Genomic DNA, 20,111 nt, shown 5'->3' on the forward strand with positions numbered 1-20,111 from the left:
GAAAAGAAAATGTTGCGAATACATATTGGACAGTCCCGCACATAGAATTTAAGTGCTTTAATTCGACAGTGGCTAAAATAGTACTGCAAATATTGACAAAACAGCCTGGGGACCACGGTTTTAAGTTGCAAATTTTGTAAATGTGCAGATAATCACATCTGCAAATTATTTATTTATAAAATGTTTTACCAGGAAGTAATACATTTAGCGTTACCTCTCGTTTTTAAGTATGTCCTGGGCACAGAGTTATGATGACAAATGCACGGTTACATTAAATGAACAGAGGTTACACATTATGTATAAAGACATTGCATGAACAGTTTAACATATTTTATATTTTAGGCGTATGAAACAGTTACAGACCAGATTAAAATACTCCCTCTCTCAATCCTGCAACACGTGGAATGGGTGAAGGGGTGGACGTGCCCCGTATTGTAAAAAAAAAACCATGACAAAAATTAATCCATGGAATTGCAAGACGTCAGATTTATTTCTTTATCACGCGTGCGTTTTTATTTTTCACTAAGTTTAAGGGCTGCGATAGAATTCGGCATACAGTGCAACACTGCACTGTATGCACATTTAGATAGCTTGCACTGTGACTGCTATTACTCAATCCAGACATTGTTTAATAAGGACAAGGTTAAATCTCATGGAATGCTTTTACGGAAATGGAGCTTCATATGTTGGGCCGCGCTCAGGGGTTAAAGAACAGAAAATTGAAATGAATGTTAATTAAGGTGGGCACCATCTGATCATTCCATTTTATAGTTAGAATTGACGGCTCTAATAATTATAATTAAGACGTCGGTAATATATTCCCCCACACTTGGCGGAGTTGTGGCTTCAGAATATTAAGCGTTTGTGTTCGTCTTTATCACATTGTAAAACAGATTCACACGGGACAACTATTTTCAATATTGTGTATGTCAAACAGACGGCTACTGAAGGGGCCTACAAAACCCAGAGGACCAAATTTACGAAACAATTGTAAGGAATCCGGTCCTGGGTTTGGCTGGAACTCAGGGCTATAGAGGTTCCAGGCAAAGCTCTCCCTGAACAGCTATTGGAATCACCGGATTCTTGACTTTCACTGCAGTCTGCTTAATGCTGACTTCAATGCAGCTCTGCCCCTATTGGCTGCCTATGCTATTTAGGGTCAGCCCTTCCCCCCAGGAAGTGGCTTAACATAATTCTGGAATCACTGTGTTCCTGGTATCCTGTGCTTGCCACAAGCACCACTGCTTACCCTGCCTTAGCCCTTCCTCTGCTGAATCGCTGGATCCCCAGCACTATAGCTTCGTGTTCCTGTAAGCCTCCAAGCGGAGGTTATTCCTGTGCTGAAGCCCCTGTGCTGAAGCTTCGTGTTTCTGTGGCCTCCTCTATCCGGAGGCCTTTCCTTGTGCTAAAGAGCTTACGCTGAAGCTTCCTTGTTCCTGAGGATCTCCCATGCTGAAGCATCTCCGCTGAATCCCATACGCTGTAGCTGCTCTGTTACGGAGACCTTCCCTTGCGCTGAAGCGCCTATGCTGAAGCTTTTAGTTGTAGCCTTCCTGTTGCCGAACCCTGCCTGTGACCTCGACCTTTGCTCCTGTGCCGCCTGCCTTGACCCCAGCCTGGATAACGTTAACCCTGCCTTCTCCAACCCCGACCCGGCTACCCATGACGACGGAAATCCGCAATCAGGACCTGGTTTCATGGTCTAAGGTCGGTGTATACCCATCCCCACCTCAACCTCACGGTCCGGTCCAGGTTTGTGGCGAGCACGACCGTTACAGCAATCTTCTGTGAGACCCTTTCCAGCCCATTGACTTTAACAAGCTGAAAGTTGTCTTGCAATGCGGAAAGGTGCATTTTGCCAGCAGACGGCTTAGTGAATATGGGCCTACATGCATTGTAGGCTCCTGTGGCAGTGTAATGGTTAAAATAGATGTTACTGTAGATTGGAAACCTCTAATGCGATCTACCGGGATTATTTTCTTTCATTCCCATGTTGTTGCAATCCAGAGACCGGCTTCTAAACTTTAGCATTTTTGACCACTAGAATTTTACTTGTTAACTCTCCTTGAAATTAGAGTAATGAGGCCTGTAAACTAAAATACGGTTATTTATTAATTTTTATACCTCCATGGGGAAAAAACCCTGAACTAATTTCTGTGTATCGACCAGCTGGTAAATATTTGTTTTTTCCCTTATACTGTACTACTTTTGATGGAAGCATATATTCTACATAAAAAATACTATATAATGTATTTATATAGCACCTTTCAACCAAATATTTTGCATTAGTTAGAACACAGGGGGGGGGGAAAGGATGTTAACAGTAGCCCTCTCCCCACTTTTTAAATCCTCATTAGAAATTACAGGAACGGTTTGAAAAAGATGAAATAATAAAATAAATACCATCATTTCTACAGCATAGAACAAATGAATCACTGTAGACAAGCAAAAAAAATATTATTGTAAATGGCTACACCAAAAACAACTTGGAGGATCAATTGAAACGATTTGAAGGATCAATTGAAAAAATAAAATAAAATAAAAAATAATATATATATATATATATATATATATATATATATATATTTCATAGCTGCTAGTCCCGCTCACTCTATATTCCAATACTGACATAACAAACATGGCCGATAGAAGACACAAAAAAAATATTTATAAAAACTCTACAGTAATTTTCAAAAAAGGTAATTATGCTTGGGGAACAATGGTGCATTATTAAATGGCCTTGATTCTAAATGCATTTTGGAAGGCATTGTTGGTTTTAATCAATTAAGGGGACTGTTGTATTGAACTTTCCTCAATAAAATTCCACTCATTCTGCTAAAGAAAAAAAAAAACAAAAAACAAAAACAAAAAAATCAATTGGCAAAATTACCACTTTGGGATCATCAATGGAAAATGACCATGCAGCGATATTAAGTAATGATGAACATCCCTGTACATTTAAAGCTTCTTCCATTTAAGGAAAAGAGAAACAATATTGGAAGCCACCCAACAATCCATCCTCTAAATCCCTGCGTGCCTCAAGCGAAACCCCTGTGTTGGAGCCGCGTATAGTTGGTTAGAGCAGCGGTGCGCAAACTGGGGGGCGCGAGATTTTTTGGGGGGGTGCAGGGGTGCGCGGGCGGTTGCAGAGGTCCCTCGCTCTTACCCAAGACATTTAAAGTAAATGCCGGGGGACTGCGCGAGGCCTCTGCAACTTCTACTTACCGAGATTCAGCCGGCTTCAGGACGCGTGACCATGGCAACGCGGCGTCAAATGACGCCACAGGGTCATATGACATCATGGTAATGGGACGTCAAATGACGCAGCGGGTCACGTGACGTCATTTGACGCCGCACGAGGTAAAAGGGGGCGCAACAACGGAGGAGAGAAGGCGGGGGGGTGGGGGGGCACGCAGAAAGAAAAGTTTGTGCACACCGGGGTTAAAGGGCAGAACAGTTTCAAATGTATTGAGACTATCAGCATCCTTTCATTTGTAAGATGGACAGAAGAAATAGTTAAATAACTTTGTGTCTCAAGTAGATCAAAACAGTTACGTGATCTTCCCTATTCCCCCTCTCCCTCCCCCACCACTGCTTCAGCTCCAAGAAATGTATTACTTACAGGTCTCCATGCCTTCATCGTCGTCATCAGCAGGTGGCTTATCGTATGACTTGTCAATGGCGGCTCTGAAGCTCTCATTGCAGCCTCGCCCTCGGATAATCCGCGGGCGTGGGCGATGGAAAGGAATGTCACCGTTCAAAGTCACCTCGGCAACTGCTGTCTGCAGACTTTCTAATGAGCTGGATTTCTTCAGGCCTAATGAAGGCCCTACGTCTCTGCTTGGGGAACCTTGGAGGTCAAAAGGAAAAGTTAATTGGGATTAGTGCGAGGTAGTGCATGCCTGATTATTCATGTCCTCAGTGAAAGTCTGTGGGGATGCACTCCCATTATGCACTTCATTTTAGCGCACTTTGTTGAAACATTTTGTACAAATCTGTTAGTCTGGGCATTTGGAATGTCAAATCCTCCCTTACTAAGGTTAGCAATGCCGTTTTCTTTTCTCACATTGCTATGCAATGCTGTGCAGGCCCCAGTTGTAACACACGGAATTATACAGAAATGTACATTATTTTTGGTTAATACCATTTTAATGTAAAACATGTTTAAGACCATATTTTCAATTCCTTTCCTGAAACACCTAAGGAACGAGGGGGTGCTGGGATGATATAGACTTCAAAGCATATACATGTCACACACATGAGACTGCGGGAAACTGAGAGAAAATGCTACTTTAATGTAAAGGTAGTGGATGCACAGAACCGCTGACCAGCAGAGGAAATAGAATAGAGCGGGGGGGGGGGGGGGGGGGTTTAAATGCGGGAAGGGGCGGAGAAACAATCTTGGGATTTAAGGTAATCCAAAAAATGGCATTAAGCATAATGGGAAAAATAAGGTGGGCCAAATGTTCATAATTTCAAGGTTTAAAGCAAAATAGGTAGGAATCCATCATGTGTTTAAAGATCATACTGGTGAGAGAAGATTGTCCAATAAAATGTGCATGCTATAGCCAATAACATCCCCTCACTGGCACGACATGCTTCTAACGTCGTTCAAACCAAAACACTCAGAGAAAGCTCCACACTGGAGTTCACTCCACTCCTGGTAAGGGTCTGCTGTGACAAGTTATTACACATTATATTGCTGGGGAGAGAACCGAATATTATTAACCAGTGCTGTATACTTCTATCCCAACACATCTCTATTGCCTTCATTTAATGAATATAGAGAAACTGCTAATTAATCAGTATTGGGCTGTGAAGGCAAAATTCAAGATGTTATTTAAGTAATAATCCCCTCCTAACATGGCAGTACTGGCCAGTAATGCCCTGTTCTGAGGGGATTATTACTATTATAGGCTAAATGTAGGCTTTTTTTTTTTTTTTTTTAAATAAAAATGTAAAAAAATCAATAGACACTTTTGTAGTCATGTTGATTTTTAACAGCATTGTCTACATTCTTATACCTTTACTGCAAGTTTATTAAAAGGAACTTGTACATACACACAGCCCCATCTATACACACACACTGCAGCCCCACCCCCTCTACACCCACAAACACACACTGCAGCCCCACCCCCTCTACACCCACAAACACACACTGCAGCCCCTTGTAAACCCACAAAATTGCAGACACACTCTGCAGACACACACTCTGCAGCCCACCCCACCCCCCTCTACAACCACAAAACACACTGCAGACACACACACCAGCAAAACAGACTGCTGCCTCCTCTACATCCACAAAACACACACCAGCAGCCCCCCTCTACACCCATTGCAGCCCTCTGTAAATCCACACACAAAACATGCTGCACCCCTCCTCCACACACAAAACACACACACACTGCAGCCCCCCTCTGCATCCACAAAACACACTGCAGACACACACAAACCAACGAAACAGACTCTGCCACCTCTACATGCACAAAAACACATCAGCAGCCCCCACCCTACTCCTACTGCAGCCCCCTGTAAACCCACACACTGCAGACACACATACCAACAAAACACTGTGCACCCCTTCTACACCCACAAAACACACACTGCAGCCCCCCCTCTTCACCCACAAAACACACAGCAGACACACCAACAAAACAGACTCTGCTGCCCCCTCTACACCCACATACTAATAAAACACTCTGCTGGCCCCTTTAGACCCACAAAACACACACAGACACACAAAACTTTCCCCTCACTCTCCTGTACGGAGCTCTCTGGGTGGGGGAGGAGTCAGTGCCTTGCTGCTGCCTCCTGTCCAATCACCTCCACTGTTTGAGTGCTGATATCACTATTTGTGAATGAGAACTGAAAGCTGATTGGCTGAAAAACATGGCACGGTGCCAAAAATTCCAGGCCATTAATGATTGGATAATGCCCGGAATTTTAACCACAGAGCAGGGATTTCAATAATGCCCGGAATTTAACAGCTTTCGTCTATAATCACAGATAACACTTAAATTGTGGATGTTGCACTCATTACATGAATTCCGATGTCCTGAAATAAATCCAATCTTGGCCAACATAACTCATTTGGATGGCACAACGAATCATGCCAACATTTCTAAACCAAACTACACATTCAGGTCTCCTGTTTAAAAACACTTTTTAACCATAGCACCAGTTTAACCATAAGGTGTGCTAAGGTGTGGCACCATTTAGTCACTTCAAATTAATCAGGTGACGGTACGGGTTATTACGCCCATTCAAGTCAATGGGAGTCAACGACAGAGCGGTTGCGACAAGCATGCGTCCCATTAGTGCTTTAATCTCACAGAGCAAATGTATTTTTTTTACACAAAGTTAAGAATTTTAGCTCCTTCGTTACTGCAAGGGTTAATGTTTGCACATTTCCAACAAATGCGTTCACTCCTCCAGGTACGCCATCACACTGGCAAAGCAAGAGTACAAGATGCTAGTCCAGCTGGCACTGACGGGGTTAACAAAGTTATCAGCTAAACCAAATTTGTAAGTCAGACATGGAAAATCAGTCCCAGAAATCACATGGCAGTGGAAGTATTTATAGCGACTGACATATACACCTGGAGTGGAAGGCATGTTATTTTCCTATGTGCAGCTTATAGCAAATACTTGGGAACCATTTAACATTTGTGAGGACGGAGCATAGAGAACCCAATCTCCACACGCACTGGGGATGGGAGTAAAAGCAAATCATGAATATGCATGATATCTGCTTACTCAGAAGCAATGCAAGTTAGAATAGAACGTAACAGTCCAAAGGTTATACAATACTAATCAGGGACAAGAGAGGATAACATTATTAATCGAGCATGGGTGGCCATCAATAGAAATGTGACATGCTTGCAACAGGGAAACAGTTGCTCCCCTGATGAGAACAATATACATTTGTAAACATCCTAATGATAATACACTTCAGGGCCTCCATATGATACTTATCTATCAGACCCAAACCCCCACGTCTATTTATCATCATGACATTTGACTTGACTAAGCAGTATGTTTGGGGAAACCAAAGGGCCCTTCCTTTGTTGCCAAGGGGGTTTCAAACCCAGAGCTCTTGCAGCACCATGGAACGACTGCTTCTGTTACAGACTATGTAACCAGAGTGAAAAGTTGCAAGTAGTCCAACACTACTGGAGTTATTAGCAGATGGTAGGGAATAGTGTGCAAGTTAAAACAATATATTTCACTCCATGATCCAGCTTGAAATATCCAAATTATTACTAATCAAATAGGGATAAAACATCATACACCTATTTCAGGGCTGTTATTTTTTTTTTATTTCAGCATGAGGCTGCAGGTAAACACCAACATAGCAGCTTAAATGCACCATGTAGGAAGTGAATTACACACACAGACATTAGTACAGTTACATTATGTAGCTATTGCTTTCAAACGTTCTTAATGATTTGTATAAGCTGGATCACATAAGGCAGGCCTGCACAACTCGTAAAGTGCAGAGGGCCGAAATGCTCCAAGGAAAAAAAAATTGGGCCGCACAGGTAAAATCATCATCATCATCATCATCATCATCATCATCATCATCATCATCGTCTCTCCTCCAGCACCTCATCATCATCCTGCACCTCCCATCACTCTCCCCCCCTGCATCTCCCATCTCTCCCCCTCTGCATCTCCCATCTCTCCCCATCTCCCCCCCCCCTGCATCTCCCATCTCTCCCCCCCCTGCATCTCCCATCTCTCCCCCCCCTCTGCATCTCCCATCTCTCCCCCCCCTCTGCATCTCCCATCTCTCCCCCCCTGCATCTCCCATCTCTCCCCCCCTCTGCATCTCCCATCTCTCCCCCCCTGCATCTCCCATTTCTCCCCCCCCTGCATCTCCCATCTCTCCCCATCTCTCCCCCCCCAGCATCTCCCATCTCACTCCCCCCCCTGCATCTCCCATCTCTCCCCCCCCTCTGCATCTCCCATCTCTCCCCCCCTGCATCTCCCATCTCTCCCCCCCCTGCATCTCCCATCTCTCCCCATCTCTCCCCCCCCCCTGCATCTCCCATCTCACTCCCCCCCCTGCATCTCCCATCTCTCCCCCCCCCCCTCTGCATCTCCCATCTCTCCCCCCCCTGCATCTCCCATCTCTCCCCATCTCTCCCCCCCCCTGCATCTCCCATCTCACTCCCCCCCCCCTGCATCTCCGCCCCCCTCTGCATCTCCCATCTCCCCCCCCCCTGCATCTCCCATCTCACTCCCCCCCCTGCATCTCCCATCTCACTCCCCCCCCTGCATCTCCCATCTCACTCCCCCCCCTGCATCTCCCATCTCTCCCCCACCCTCTGCATCTCCCATCTCTCCCCCCCTCTGCATCTCCCATCTCTCCCCCCCTCTGCATCTCCCATCTCACTCCCCCCCCTGCATCTCCCGTCTCACTCCCCCCCCCTGCATCTCCCATCTCACTCCCCCCCCCTGCATCTCCCATCTCCCCCCCCCTGCATCTCCCATCTCTCAATCTACCTCGCCCCCCCAAGCTTCTTTGCCACCCCCCCCCCCAATCTCCCTCTCTCCCCCGCATCTCCATCTCTCCCTGGTCCCACGGGTCCCACTCCCTGCCTATGCGACCACACTGCCGGGGTGCAGGAGGGAGGGCCAGAGGGAGAGTCTGGGTGCCGGATGGGGAGTTACAGCGGGAGAGCGGGAGGGCACGTGGCGGCCCCTGCCCCCCTCCCCCCCCACCCAACCCCCCCCCACCCCCAATCTCCCTCGCCCCCCCAAGCTTCTTTGCCCCCTCTCTCCCCCGCATCTCCCTGGTCCCACGGGTCCCTACCTTATGCGGCCACTGGTGAGGTAATGAAATAGACAGAAGCTCCAGGTGCTGCACTGGCTGGTGTGCAAAAGCGCGGGAGAGCGTGGCTGCTGCTAGCCCCGCCTCCCATCCAATCCCGGGCCACGGCTCAGCTGCCTCTGCATATTTCCAGGGGGGCCATGCTTCCGCCCCACGTTGGGAGCAGGGAAGGGGGGGGGGTGGAGCGGGCCGCGCCGGGACCGCAGGGAATCGGCGCCATTTTTTTTTCAAATTTTTTTTTTTTCAAAAAAAATTTTTTTTCAAAGTTTTTTTTTTTTTTTAAATTTCATTGAGGGCCACACAGAGAGGCCAGGCGGGCCGCATGCGGCCCGCGGGCCGCGTGTTGTGCAGCCCTGACATAAGGGAATGCAGTGTCGCACACACCTCCTCTGTCATTTCCTAATATTAGCTCTGTGCTACCTCATCATTTTTATCTTATTAAAACAATTTGCACTTTACGGTTCTATATCTGGATTATTTTTGGCCCTTTTAAGGGATAGTTCCTCGCTGGTGATCCAGTCATGCACAGCAACATCACTGAGAAACAGGAGTCACACTGGTGTTTTCCAATGATGCTACAGTTATAAAATGTAATGCCAAAGGAGGGCAGAAATAAAAACGTATGTAACTTAAATGACCAAACTCCTGGAAGACTCCAGGACAGGTTTATGAGAGTCGGAGGCAGAGAGAAAAGATCACTGCTATGATTGCTCTCAGGATCCTAATATACCTATCCCAGAGTATATTAATAAAGTGAAATTGTGTTAATATTTAAAAATAATTTAATTCAAGTAATTAAAATATAAACATATAATTGTGAGATATTAGAGACATTCTCACAATTATATTATATGTTTATACATTACTTGAATTACTTTATCTTTAATTCTTGACACCATTTCACTTTATTAAGATCCTGAGTACAATCATAGCCGTGATCTTTTCTCTCTGCCTCCGACAGTCAATACCTGCTGTGCACCATCGTATATATGTAGAAGTGTATTGTTGTGCGCGTACATCCGTTCACTATAATATTTAGGCGGTAGCAAGGGAGATTCCGCATCTTATTCAGGTTTAAGAGAGCCAGCAATATACTGGACACAGTAAAGGGCTGCTCAAAAAAATGCAATCTGTGATACTGTAATTCAAAGAAAACACAGTTTATGGGATTTTAATAAATCTTTTAGATGGTCTCTAGTTAGGGGTCACCTAGCAAGTTTTAGGCTGTGGGCAAGCACCACCCATCCAAGAGCCAGGCAGCACACACAATCAGAGACATGGGTCAGAGGCACACAGATTTAGATCTAGAAATCTGTATTACTAGCACAGGGGCTGCCAACTCCAGGCTTCAAGTGCCACCAACAGGTCAGGTTTTAAAGCTGCAGACATATCAATATCCTACATGTGTGTATATATATTAAGACATGCAGATGAGCATACAGTTGTATTTGCATATTTGCTTTCCTGTGGAGGGTTTTTGTCACTTTTTTTACTCACCATAACTTAACTCAGTATTATGATATATATATATATATACATATATATATATATATAGTTAAGTTATGGTGAGTAAAAAAAGTGACAAAAACCCTCCACACTGACCGTTCTGTTCTGACTGACAGATTAAATCTGTCAGTGGTGATATTGGATACCGAGGCTTGAGCCTCATTACTCCAAGTTCTCTTGTTGAGTGTATTGTCGCACTCTTTAGGAAGCTTCTTGATCTGTGTTACTTGCCACAGTTGAGTTGGTTTCACAGGTTCAGCGCTGTGATGGGTCGTGGGTAGCGGTCAAATGGGTTTGCAGAGATCGCAGCAAGCTTCTTGATCAGCGGGTTTGAGTTCTGGTCCAGTTCCTTGTAGAATTTCTTGTTGAGCTTCTTTAGATGTTCATCTAACATCTCGATACCCAGTTCCCTATGAAGGTCTGCTATTCTTGTAGGAAGTGGAGCGTTGGACGCAATCCGCAGCATCTTGTTCTGTAATTTTTGGAGAGATGATCTTTGATGTTGGTGGCAACCACTCCACACCGGGGAGGCGTATGTCATTGTGGGTCTAATGATCGCCTTGATCACATTGACTTTGCTCTTGATGGGCATGGTCCTTGTCTTCAGCAGAGGGTACAGTGCTGCCAGCTTGGTTGTTGCCTTCTGTTGAATCTTCTCAATGTGGTTTCTCCAGCTTAGTTTGCTATCTAGGATTACACCTAGGTAAGAAAAACCCTCCACAGGAAAGCAAATATGCAAATATAGCTGTATGCTCATCTGCATGTCTTAGGGAGGTCTGCAACCCCGCCTTTCCCCATTATCACCCAGCATACAGCACTTCCACTGCAGCAAGGGATTCTGGGAAATGACATGCAAATGAGCACACAGTGTCACTTTTTGCCTCAATAACCATTTTTAACATGGTTCCCTATAGGCTTAAGCTTGCTGCATGGTCACAGCTTTGAGCACAGCCAGGGTTAAGGTGCATACCCAGAAAACCACCCATGCACCTTAACCCTGGCTGTGCTCAAAGCTGTGACCATGCAGCAAGCTTAAGCCTATAGGGAACCATGTTAAAAATGGTTATTGAGGCAAAAAGTGACACTGTGTGCTCATTTGCATGTCATTTCCCAGAATCCCTTGCTGCAGTGGAAGTGCTGTATGCTGGGTGATGATGGGGAAAGGCGGGGTTGCAGACCTGCCTAAGACATGCAGATGAGCATACAGCTATATTTGTATATATATATATATATATATATATATATATATATATACATATACACATATATATATATATATATATATATATATATATATATATATATATATATACAGTGTTCGACAAACCTATACATTTGCTCGCCCCGGGCGAGTGGATTTAACCCCCGGGCGAGTAAATATTGGCCCAAGCAGCACACGTTTGGTACTAGGTGGCGAGTAGATTTTTTTTGTGTGGCGAGTAGATTTTTTGGTGATTTGTCAACCACTGTATATATATATATATATATATATTATATATATATATATATATATATATATATATATATATATATATGCAAATACAACTGTATGCTCATCTGCATGTCTTAGGCAGGTATGCAACCCCGCCTTTCCCCATCATCACCCAGCATACATACAGCACTTCCACTGCAGCAAGGGATTCTGGGAAATGACATGCAAATGAGCACACAGTGTCACTATTTGGCTCTAAAACATTTTTAACATGGTTCCCTATAGGCTTAAGCTTGCTGCATGGTCACAGCTTTGAGCACAGCCAGGGTTAAGGTGCATACCCAGAAAACCACCCCTATCCCATAGCCTCTCATGCATACCCAGTTAAAATCAACCCCACACTGATGAGACCCATCAAGGTCGAAACAGCTGTCTGTGGGTGGTTTTCTGGGTATGCACCTTAACCCTGGCTGTGCTCAAAGCTGTGACCATGCAGCAAGCTTAAGCCTATAGGGAACCATGTTAAAAATGGTTTTTGAGGCAAAAAGTGACACTGTGTGCTCATTTGCATGTCATTTCCCAGAATCTCTTGCTGCAGTGGAAGTGCTGTATGCTGGGTGATGATGGGGAAAGGCGGGGTTGCAGACCTGCCTAAGACATGCAGATGAGCATACAGTTGTATTTGCATATTTGCTTTCCTGTGGAGGGTTTTTGTCACCTTTTTTTACTCACCATAACTTAACTCAGTATTATGGTGTGTATGTATATATATATATATATATATATATATATATATATATATATATATATATATATATATATATATATATATATATGCAAATATAACTGTATGCTCATCTGCATGTCTTAGGCAGGTCTGCAACCCCGCCTTTCCCCATTATCACCCAGCATACAGCACTTCTACTGCAGCAAGGGATTCTGGGAAATGACATGCAAATGAGCACACAGTGTCACTTTTTGCCTCAATAACCATTTTTAACATGGTTCCCTATAGGCTTAAGCTTGCTGCATGGTCACAGCTTTGAGCACAGCCAGGGTTAAGGTGCATACCTAGAAAACCACCCACAGACAGCCGTTTCGACCTTGATGGGTCTCATCAGTGTGGGGTTGATTTTACTGGGAATGCAAGAGAGGCTATGGGATAGGCTAAACCATAATACTGAGTTAAGTTATGGTGAGTAAAAAAAGTGACAAAAACCCTCCACAGGAAAGCAAATATGCAAATATAACTGTATGCTCATCTGCATGTCTTAGGCAGGTCTGCAACCCCACCTTTCCCCATCATCACCCAGCATACAGCACTTCCACTGCAGCAAGGGATTCTGGGAAATGACATGCAAATGAGCACACAGTGTCACTTTTTGCCTCAAAAACCATTTTTAACATGGTTCCCTATAGGCTTAAGCTTGCTGCATGGTCACAGCTTTGAGCACAGCCAGGGTTAAGGTGCATACCCAGAAAACCACCCCTAATCCCATAGCCTCTCATGCATACCCAGTTAAAATCAACCCCACACTGATGAGACCCATCAAGGTCGAAACAGCTGTCTGTGGGTGGTTTTTATGTATTATAATGTAACAAGCGTTTTTGTTTCTATAGCAACCATTTAAAAAGTCACATCCCTTTCCTCTTCTGAAACAGGCTCTGGCACACCCCTTTTTGAGCTCTGCCCTCTCTAGCAGTGCACCATTTGTATCTAGTGGCCGCCTGGTCACATGATCTTCCCCACAGAACTTGGCATCTTTGCTGCTGCCCTGCCACACATTTAATGAACGCCGATCGATCACAGCAGAACGGATCGATTGGCAACTTAGCTAATGTCTTATCATTGTGTGGATTGTATTGATGCACATATTAAAGAGAGAAAAAAAAAAAGAAAGAATAAAACGGCAGCTTTGAGGATATCCCTGCTTCTGCACAGACGGAGACACTGATTGAGAAACCTGTGCTGAAGCTATGATATCATTGAAACCTGACCTGCTGTTGGTGACCCTTGAGAACTGGAGTTGGCCAGCCCTGTACTAGCACCTAAATATGAACTGAGAAGCCACACTCTCAGTGGCCTGTTCTTCTCCACCCCCAAAGTGCACCCACATGCACCTCCCCTCCCCCTAAATACACGCAGAGCAGTACTCCCCCCTCATACACTCCTTGGCTTTCTTTCATATTTAGGACAGCATTGCATCTAAACATATTTGTATTTAACACCACCGGACACAATATTACAATTTTTTGGGGACCACAAACCAACGCAAAAAGTTGTATTGATGAGTTTCTGTGCCTCAAACACTTTCTTACGCCGTTGGTGAACAAGAATTATTCATGTTTAAAATGTGTTTATTGAATTAAGTCTATGCAATCACAGAGGGAAGACAGTTTAAATTATGCTTTGGCATTTTAAGAAAAATGCGCAGGTTCAACAAGGATTTGAAGTAGTCAAATCCAGTGCGTTAAAAAAAAAAAAAAGCAAGAAAAAGCCATTAATTTTGAAAAAGCGAATCAAGAATTTTAAAGCATACTCCCAGGAGAAATAACTTCAGGCAAATATGTTCCTCCAAATAGCTGCTCAATATGATGCTGTTAATAAATATTTTACAAGTTTAATAATTTTCTGTCCTTAATGCTTTACTAAGCACGCATGTTAATTATATATATATTTATATCTATATCCACATTATGAAGTATATTAAATTAGTTTTGAATTCTTAGCAATTACATTAAATACATCAACAGTAGTTTAAAGGCCAATGGAGAATTTTAATTGATTTAACCATTTAATGTGGCTGCTGTCAAACTCATTTGCAGAGCACTGAAAGGGTAATCTACCAAATTGTAACAGCACAAATACAGTGATTTGTAGACAGATAAATATCTATCTATATACATATAAATAACAGTCTAAGAGCACATCCCTCTGTGATCGGCTGAACAGCGTGTCACTCACCCAGGTCGTTCAGCCTGGGCGAGACAGATAAACTCATGTGTAGCAACACCAGTGGGAAGCATGAGTCACACCGGTGATCTCCAATAACATTGTTTCAAATTGGATGCCAAAGGAGGGCAGAAATAATAACATGCATAACTAAAGTTACCAAACTCCTGGAAGACTCCAGGACAAGTTGAGAAGAGAGGAGAGCCAAGCTTGCGCAGACGTGATATATCAGACATAGGATGGTATTAATCCAACAGTGATACAGGGTACCGCATGCCAATCCAGCGGTAACTGATACTGACTTGAATGCCAGTTACCGTAGTATCTGGGTGCGATATCTAGCGTCGTGGCTTGATGAATCACAGTCATAGCACATTAATTAGAACAAAGGGAAGCATAATACAAAATAGGGAGAAATGGATTAAAAAATAAATAAAGAAGCCCTGAAGAGCTTACAATGTAATTATTTACGGAGACCCGCAGACGCGCTAGGAGCACTGCTCATCTAAGTTTACTAATTAACAGATTATATGTTAGAGTTGTGTGCAGCATCATTTGGGTGAGTCTATTAAAAATGCTTGCTCAAAAAGTTCACTTTTCAGACAGCGCTGGAATATGGCAAATAGAGAAGGGAAAGGAAGCCCCGAAAGGAGGGAATGGTGAGTTAGGAAGGATTCAGGTGCCTGTATGCAAACAAAATGGAGGTACAATAGCAGAGTAGTAAGAAGCCATGAAAAAGTAGGCGACTAGAAGGTTTTGTGCATGTGTATTGTGAGACTCCTCAGCTTATAGGCGATATTTCAGAAGAGTATAGATATTGCACTTCAGTCCTGCAATAAATGTGTTCATGAATTGTTTTTCATTATATCTATGGACGGTGTCGTAACATGCTTAGCTGCTTATACTTTCAAACAGGATACATGAGCCATGTTAGAGCATCTCTGTAACCTTTGGACTGAACTATAAGCGTTCAAAAGATCAGACAGCCCAAATAAACTAGCGAAAGACAAATAATTAAAAATCTATGATGGGGTCTGCTGCTGAAGTGATGTTTACTTTACATTTCTTATCAACCTAATTGCATTCATCTTCAGGCTCCAAGCTAGATTTCCACAACTGGTTTGAATTTATAGGCAGTATATTCTGCTTTAAAAAAAAGGGGGGGGGGGGGGGGGCGATTAGCATACTTTCAACGCCTTCATTTGTATTTTTGTAAGCCTGTATATGGAGTAACCCTCAATTCCTTTCAGTCATGTGTATTTTAACCTCTGACTCTTTGAAACCACAAGAAATTTAATTATTTTATAACTTTGTTCCAGTTAAAGCTGTGTAAGAAAAAGAAAAAGGCCGGACTTCCCCTCACTCGTCACTTTCACTTAAACCGTTTCATCAAATATTTATCTAGCTCAGCACAGGTGGCCGATTGGTTAAAGTTCTGCCCTTTGCCCTCAACGGCTGTAGCTCCGGTCTCGGTGAAAGATATTCCTTTAAAGACCTGATTTTACAAATCAAAGCAAATCTAATTTGTATCACTAAAAGCATGTATTCGGTTTCATTAGATTCACATGTGCGCGCACACACCTTTTAAGAAGGATTACAAATAACTTCCATATAGTCATTAAAAACTGGGAAGGTAAAGTTACTTTTTTTTTTTATACCCATTTATTTAAAGCTAAATTATGTATTGCAGTTTAAATAAAAATGTATGCTTTTGCACCATCTTTTTCCCTACAAAAACACTGTTCTAAAGAATTTAGCCGGGCTCTGGACACCAGGGTGCCTTGTTCTCTGCTTCATTATCATATTACAGGCACCCTGGTAGAGACATGATTAAAGCACAAAGAGTGGTCCTCAGGACCAGGTCTGCAGGAAAAAGCAGGCACAGGAGCACAGCCCGGGGTGGGTGAAAGGAGCAGGCAGAGGAGCACAGCCCGGGGTGGGTGAAAGGAGCAGGCAGAGGAGCACAGCCCGGGGTGGGTGAAAGGAGCAGGCAGAGGAGCACAGCCCGGGGTGGGTGAAAGGAGCAGGTAGAGGAGCACAGCCCGGGGTGGGTGAAAGGAGCAGGCAGAGGAGCACAGCCCGGGGTGGGTGAAAGGAGCAGGCAGAGGAGCACAGCCCGGGGTGGGTGAAAGGAGCAGGAAGAGGAGCACAGCCCGGGGTGGGTGAAAGGAGCAGGCAGAGGAGCACAGCCCGGGGTGGGTGAAAGGAGCAGGCAGAGGAGCACAGCCTGGGGTGGGTGAAAGGAGCAGGCAGAGGAGCACAGCCTGGGGTGGGTGAAAGGAGCAGGGTTGCTCTTTTTTTAACCAGCGGAGTGGCTGCAGTCGGCAGAGGAGGAAGCAGGTCTCTGCTCTACTCACGTTCTGAGATGCTGGTCATCCCTTTTCGGCACGGATGCTGCTCAGTGACAGGGGATTGGGGCCACAGGTCGAGGAAAGACATGTCAATTCAGAGCTCTGGACCCCAAAGATAGACAACAAAGAACACAACCTCCTGTTTAGTAGGCCTGTCTATCTCAATTCCCAACAGCTCTATCAATGTGTCTGTCCCTGTGAATGTCATTGTTGTTAATGTGCATGTAGGGTATTAGTCCCCGACAGTGCTACTGTATCCATCACGGTTTGTGTGTATCACTGTTATTTTAACTCTGTGCCTCTGTCCCTGTATCTCTGTCAGTGCTTCCTTCTGTCAGTCACAGCTTCAATGGGAGTTTCCATGTGATCATCACTATTGCAGTTTAATGAATAAGGGGGTATGTTCTAATGTGTGTTACTGCTGATCTGGCATCAACACAAGCAAGTGGTGGAAAGAGAAAACCCGGGCGCTACCTCTGTGTATGATAAGGGTAGGGGAGAATAAAAGTGTGGTTACAACCTTAGGAGTTCTTAAGGTATCCCTCCTATCCCATGTATTATTTGTCTTAACTCTGTGCCCAGGACATACTTGAAAATGAGAGGTAACTCTCAATGTATTACTTCCTGGTAAAACATTTTATAAATAAATAAATCTACGGAGCCTGAGGAAGCCCAAGAAGGGGCGAAACGCATAGCTCGAAACCCCCCAGTGTTTTGTACCTTCACAGCCACCGTCTGGAGCGGGATACGGAAGCACAACACTGTATCCGGACGCGGAGAGAGTTTGCTGTGCACCACGAGTCCTGCATTATATTCCACATAGACTGGCTTTTTCATTTAATTATTTTATTTGTTTTAGTGCTACTTACTCTTTTAGTTCGTAGCACTCTTCTGTTTATCGTGTTTTGATCTGTTTCAATAAAGACCTTGGCCTTTACACTTGGTTAAAGACCTATCCTTACCATTCTGGGGCAGGAGTTTATCACCCTTATTTCCTTTGGATCACGGTTTGGAGACTGCAAGAGGAGCAACAAAGATACCATTCTGAGTGTGGGCTCACACTTGGCCGTGTGAGTATTAATACTCTGTTACTACCATCCCTTCCATTTCCACTGTCTATTCAGTTTAATAGATTTTTTGTCCCTATTTGAGAGGCTGAGCTGTTTGCTGACGTTTAAAGAAACCTCCCCAAAGACGGCACTCACACGTGCCCGTGTGAGGGTTTACATGATTTTTAGCCCTGTTTTATGCCCTTAGATGTTTTGACATTTTTTCTGTTCATATATTCATCTATTTATTCCGAGGGTGATACTGCATAAAAAAGAACGAGGAGCAGAAGTACATAGACGGAGAGAGAAGAAGAACTACTCAAGACAAAGAGGAAAAGATCTAAAGATACCTTGATGCGACAGCATTTGCACAAGGCCGTGTGAGTGTTAAGAGTTAGTACACACTTTAACACCCCCACTGTTCACTGTTTCAGGGATTAACACACCTGAACCATACTTTGTTCCATTTCACCCCTCAACCTGTGCTCCCCCATTTCCTTCTCTTGTTTCCCATCAACACAAGCAAATTGCTCAGAAACTCTCATTCAAGTCGTTGGTGCCCTGCTTCCTCCTGAGCCACCGATTGAACCACCTATGCTGAAGCAGGGATATCCTTAAAACCTGACCTGTTGGTGGCCCTTGAGGATTGAAGTTGGCCACCCCTGACCTACAGAATACACCACTGTCTATTTTTTTTTTTTTTAATGGCATCTCAAAAATATTTTTCCTAAATGGGGCGTCCGCCTCAAGTCTAGTCGAATTAAAACAAACACCACATAATACAAAATTATAAGCTACCGTATGCTGATACCATTTAGTAACTTCTGGTTAGTGCATTATGTTAAGATTGTGTATTAATCACATGGTCTTCAATGAAAACTGCTCTTAGAAGACTGCCCCTTCTCACATGTTCAAATTAAGCCAGATTCTAGTACTGCAAATGCAATGCCCGCCTCCTTTACATGGAGTGATGTTCCCACATAAAAGTGGTTGTGGCCTAATTAAAATAGCATTCCAAAGGTCAAAAGCTAACTCAAATGCATAAATCATAAAAGCTCATAATTGCAGAAAGCCCATTATTTTAATTGCTGAGAAAAAACATTATTCCTCAGAAGCCATTTTTCATAGGTTGATCATTTGAAAAATGAAATCTGCTTAACGACATAAATGTATTAAATAATGCCTGTCACACAATTCTTCTTGTTAAGGAAATAGTCGAGGGCTTAAGATCAGGGTCAGGCAAGTTTTGCTCTGACCGAATGCGGAGATAAACTGGCTATAATTTAGATGGAACTCAAGTGGGATTTAAGATTCATTTAACATGCATTTCTTTCTAAATGTTAAATCATAGTGTACTTAATTGTAGCCGTTTTAACCACTTCAGCACTGCAAAGCATAAATTACAACACATCATCTTGTTGTTTTTTACCAAAACTAACATGGTCCAGAGTAGAATACTGAACCTCTCTATCGATATTCCAATTAGTTTTTCAGAACACACTAAGCCACAATACCGCAAAAGAGTTGCCCAGTAACAAAGGTCTGTGTGTGTAATGTGTGAAAACCGATTTCAAGACCAACTGTCGATTCTTTGGAATCTTTGCAAGTCACTTCATTTCTACACATGGGAATCAAAGACTGAAATGTGTCTAGAAGTTTGGTCTACAGTCGTGCATACAAAGTGAGCCCTAAATCTACTGTACCATTTCTGGTCGAGTCCATGGTAATTTTCATTTAGTTTAGTGCCCAACTATAATAGACAAAATAACGGTCATGTTGGTTTTTATCAACAGTGGTGCTTTCCGTATTTTTAGTTCACATTTATTAGATTTTTTTTTTTTAAAGATCGTTATGTATGTGTGTGTGTGTGTGTGTGTGTGTGTGTGTGTGTGTGTGTGTGTGTGTGTATGTATGTGTGTGTGTGCATGTGTGTGTGTGCATGCGTGTGTGTGCATGCGTGTGTGTGTGAGTGTGTGTGTCTCTA

The 20,111-nt window shown here is 43.6% G+C and overlaps 1 protein-coding gene across 10 annotated transcripts in view; it reads right to left on the reverse strand.

Annotated features, from left to right (window-relative positions):
- Positions 1-20,111, reverse strand: part of PARD3 (par-3 family cell polarity regulator) — a 609,688-nt gene that overhangs the window by 209,812 nt on the left and 379,765 nt on the right. For all 10 annotated transcript variants that reach the window (XM_075587739.1, XM_075587740.1, XM_075587743.1 and 7 more), the window contains one exon: positions 3,623-3,850. In XM_075587739.1, the coding sequence (XP_075443854.1) occupies positions 3,623-3,850 (228 nt within the window). The remainder of the gene's footprint in view (positions 1-3,622; positions 3,851-20,111) is intronic.

Source organism: Ascaphus truei, chromosome 2 (genome assembly GCF_040206685.1).
Source record: "Ascaphus truei isolate aAscTru1 chromosome 2, aAscTru1.hap1, whole genome shotgun sequence".
NCBI lineage: Eukaryota > Metazoa > Chordata > Amphibia > Anura > Ascaphidae > Ascaphus > Ascaphus truei.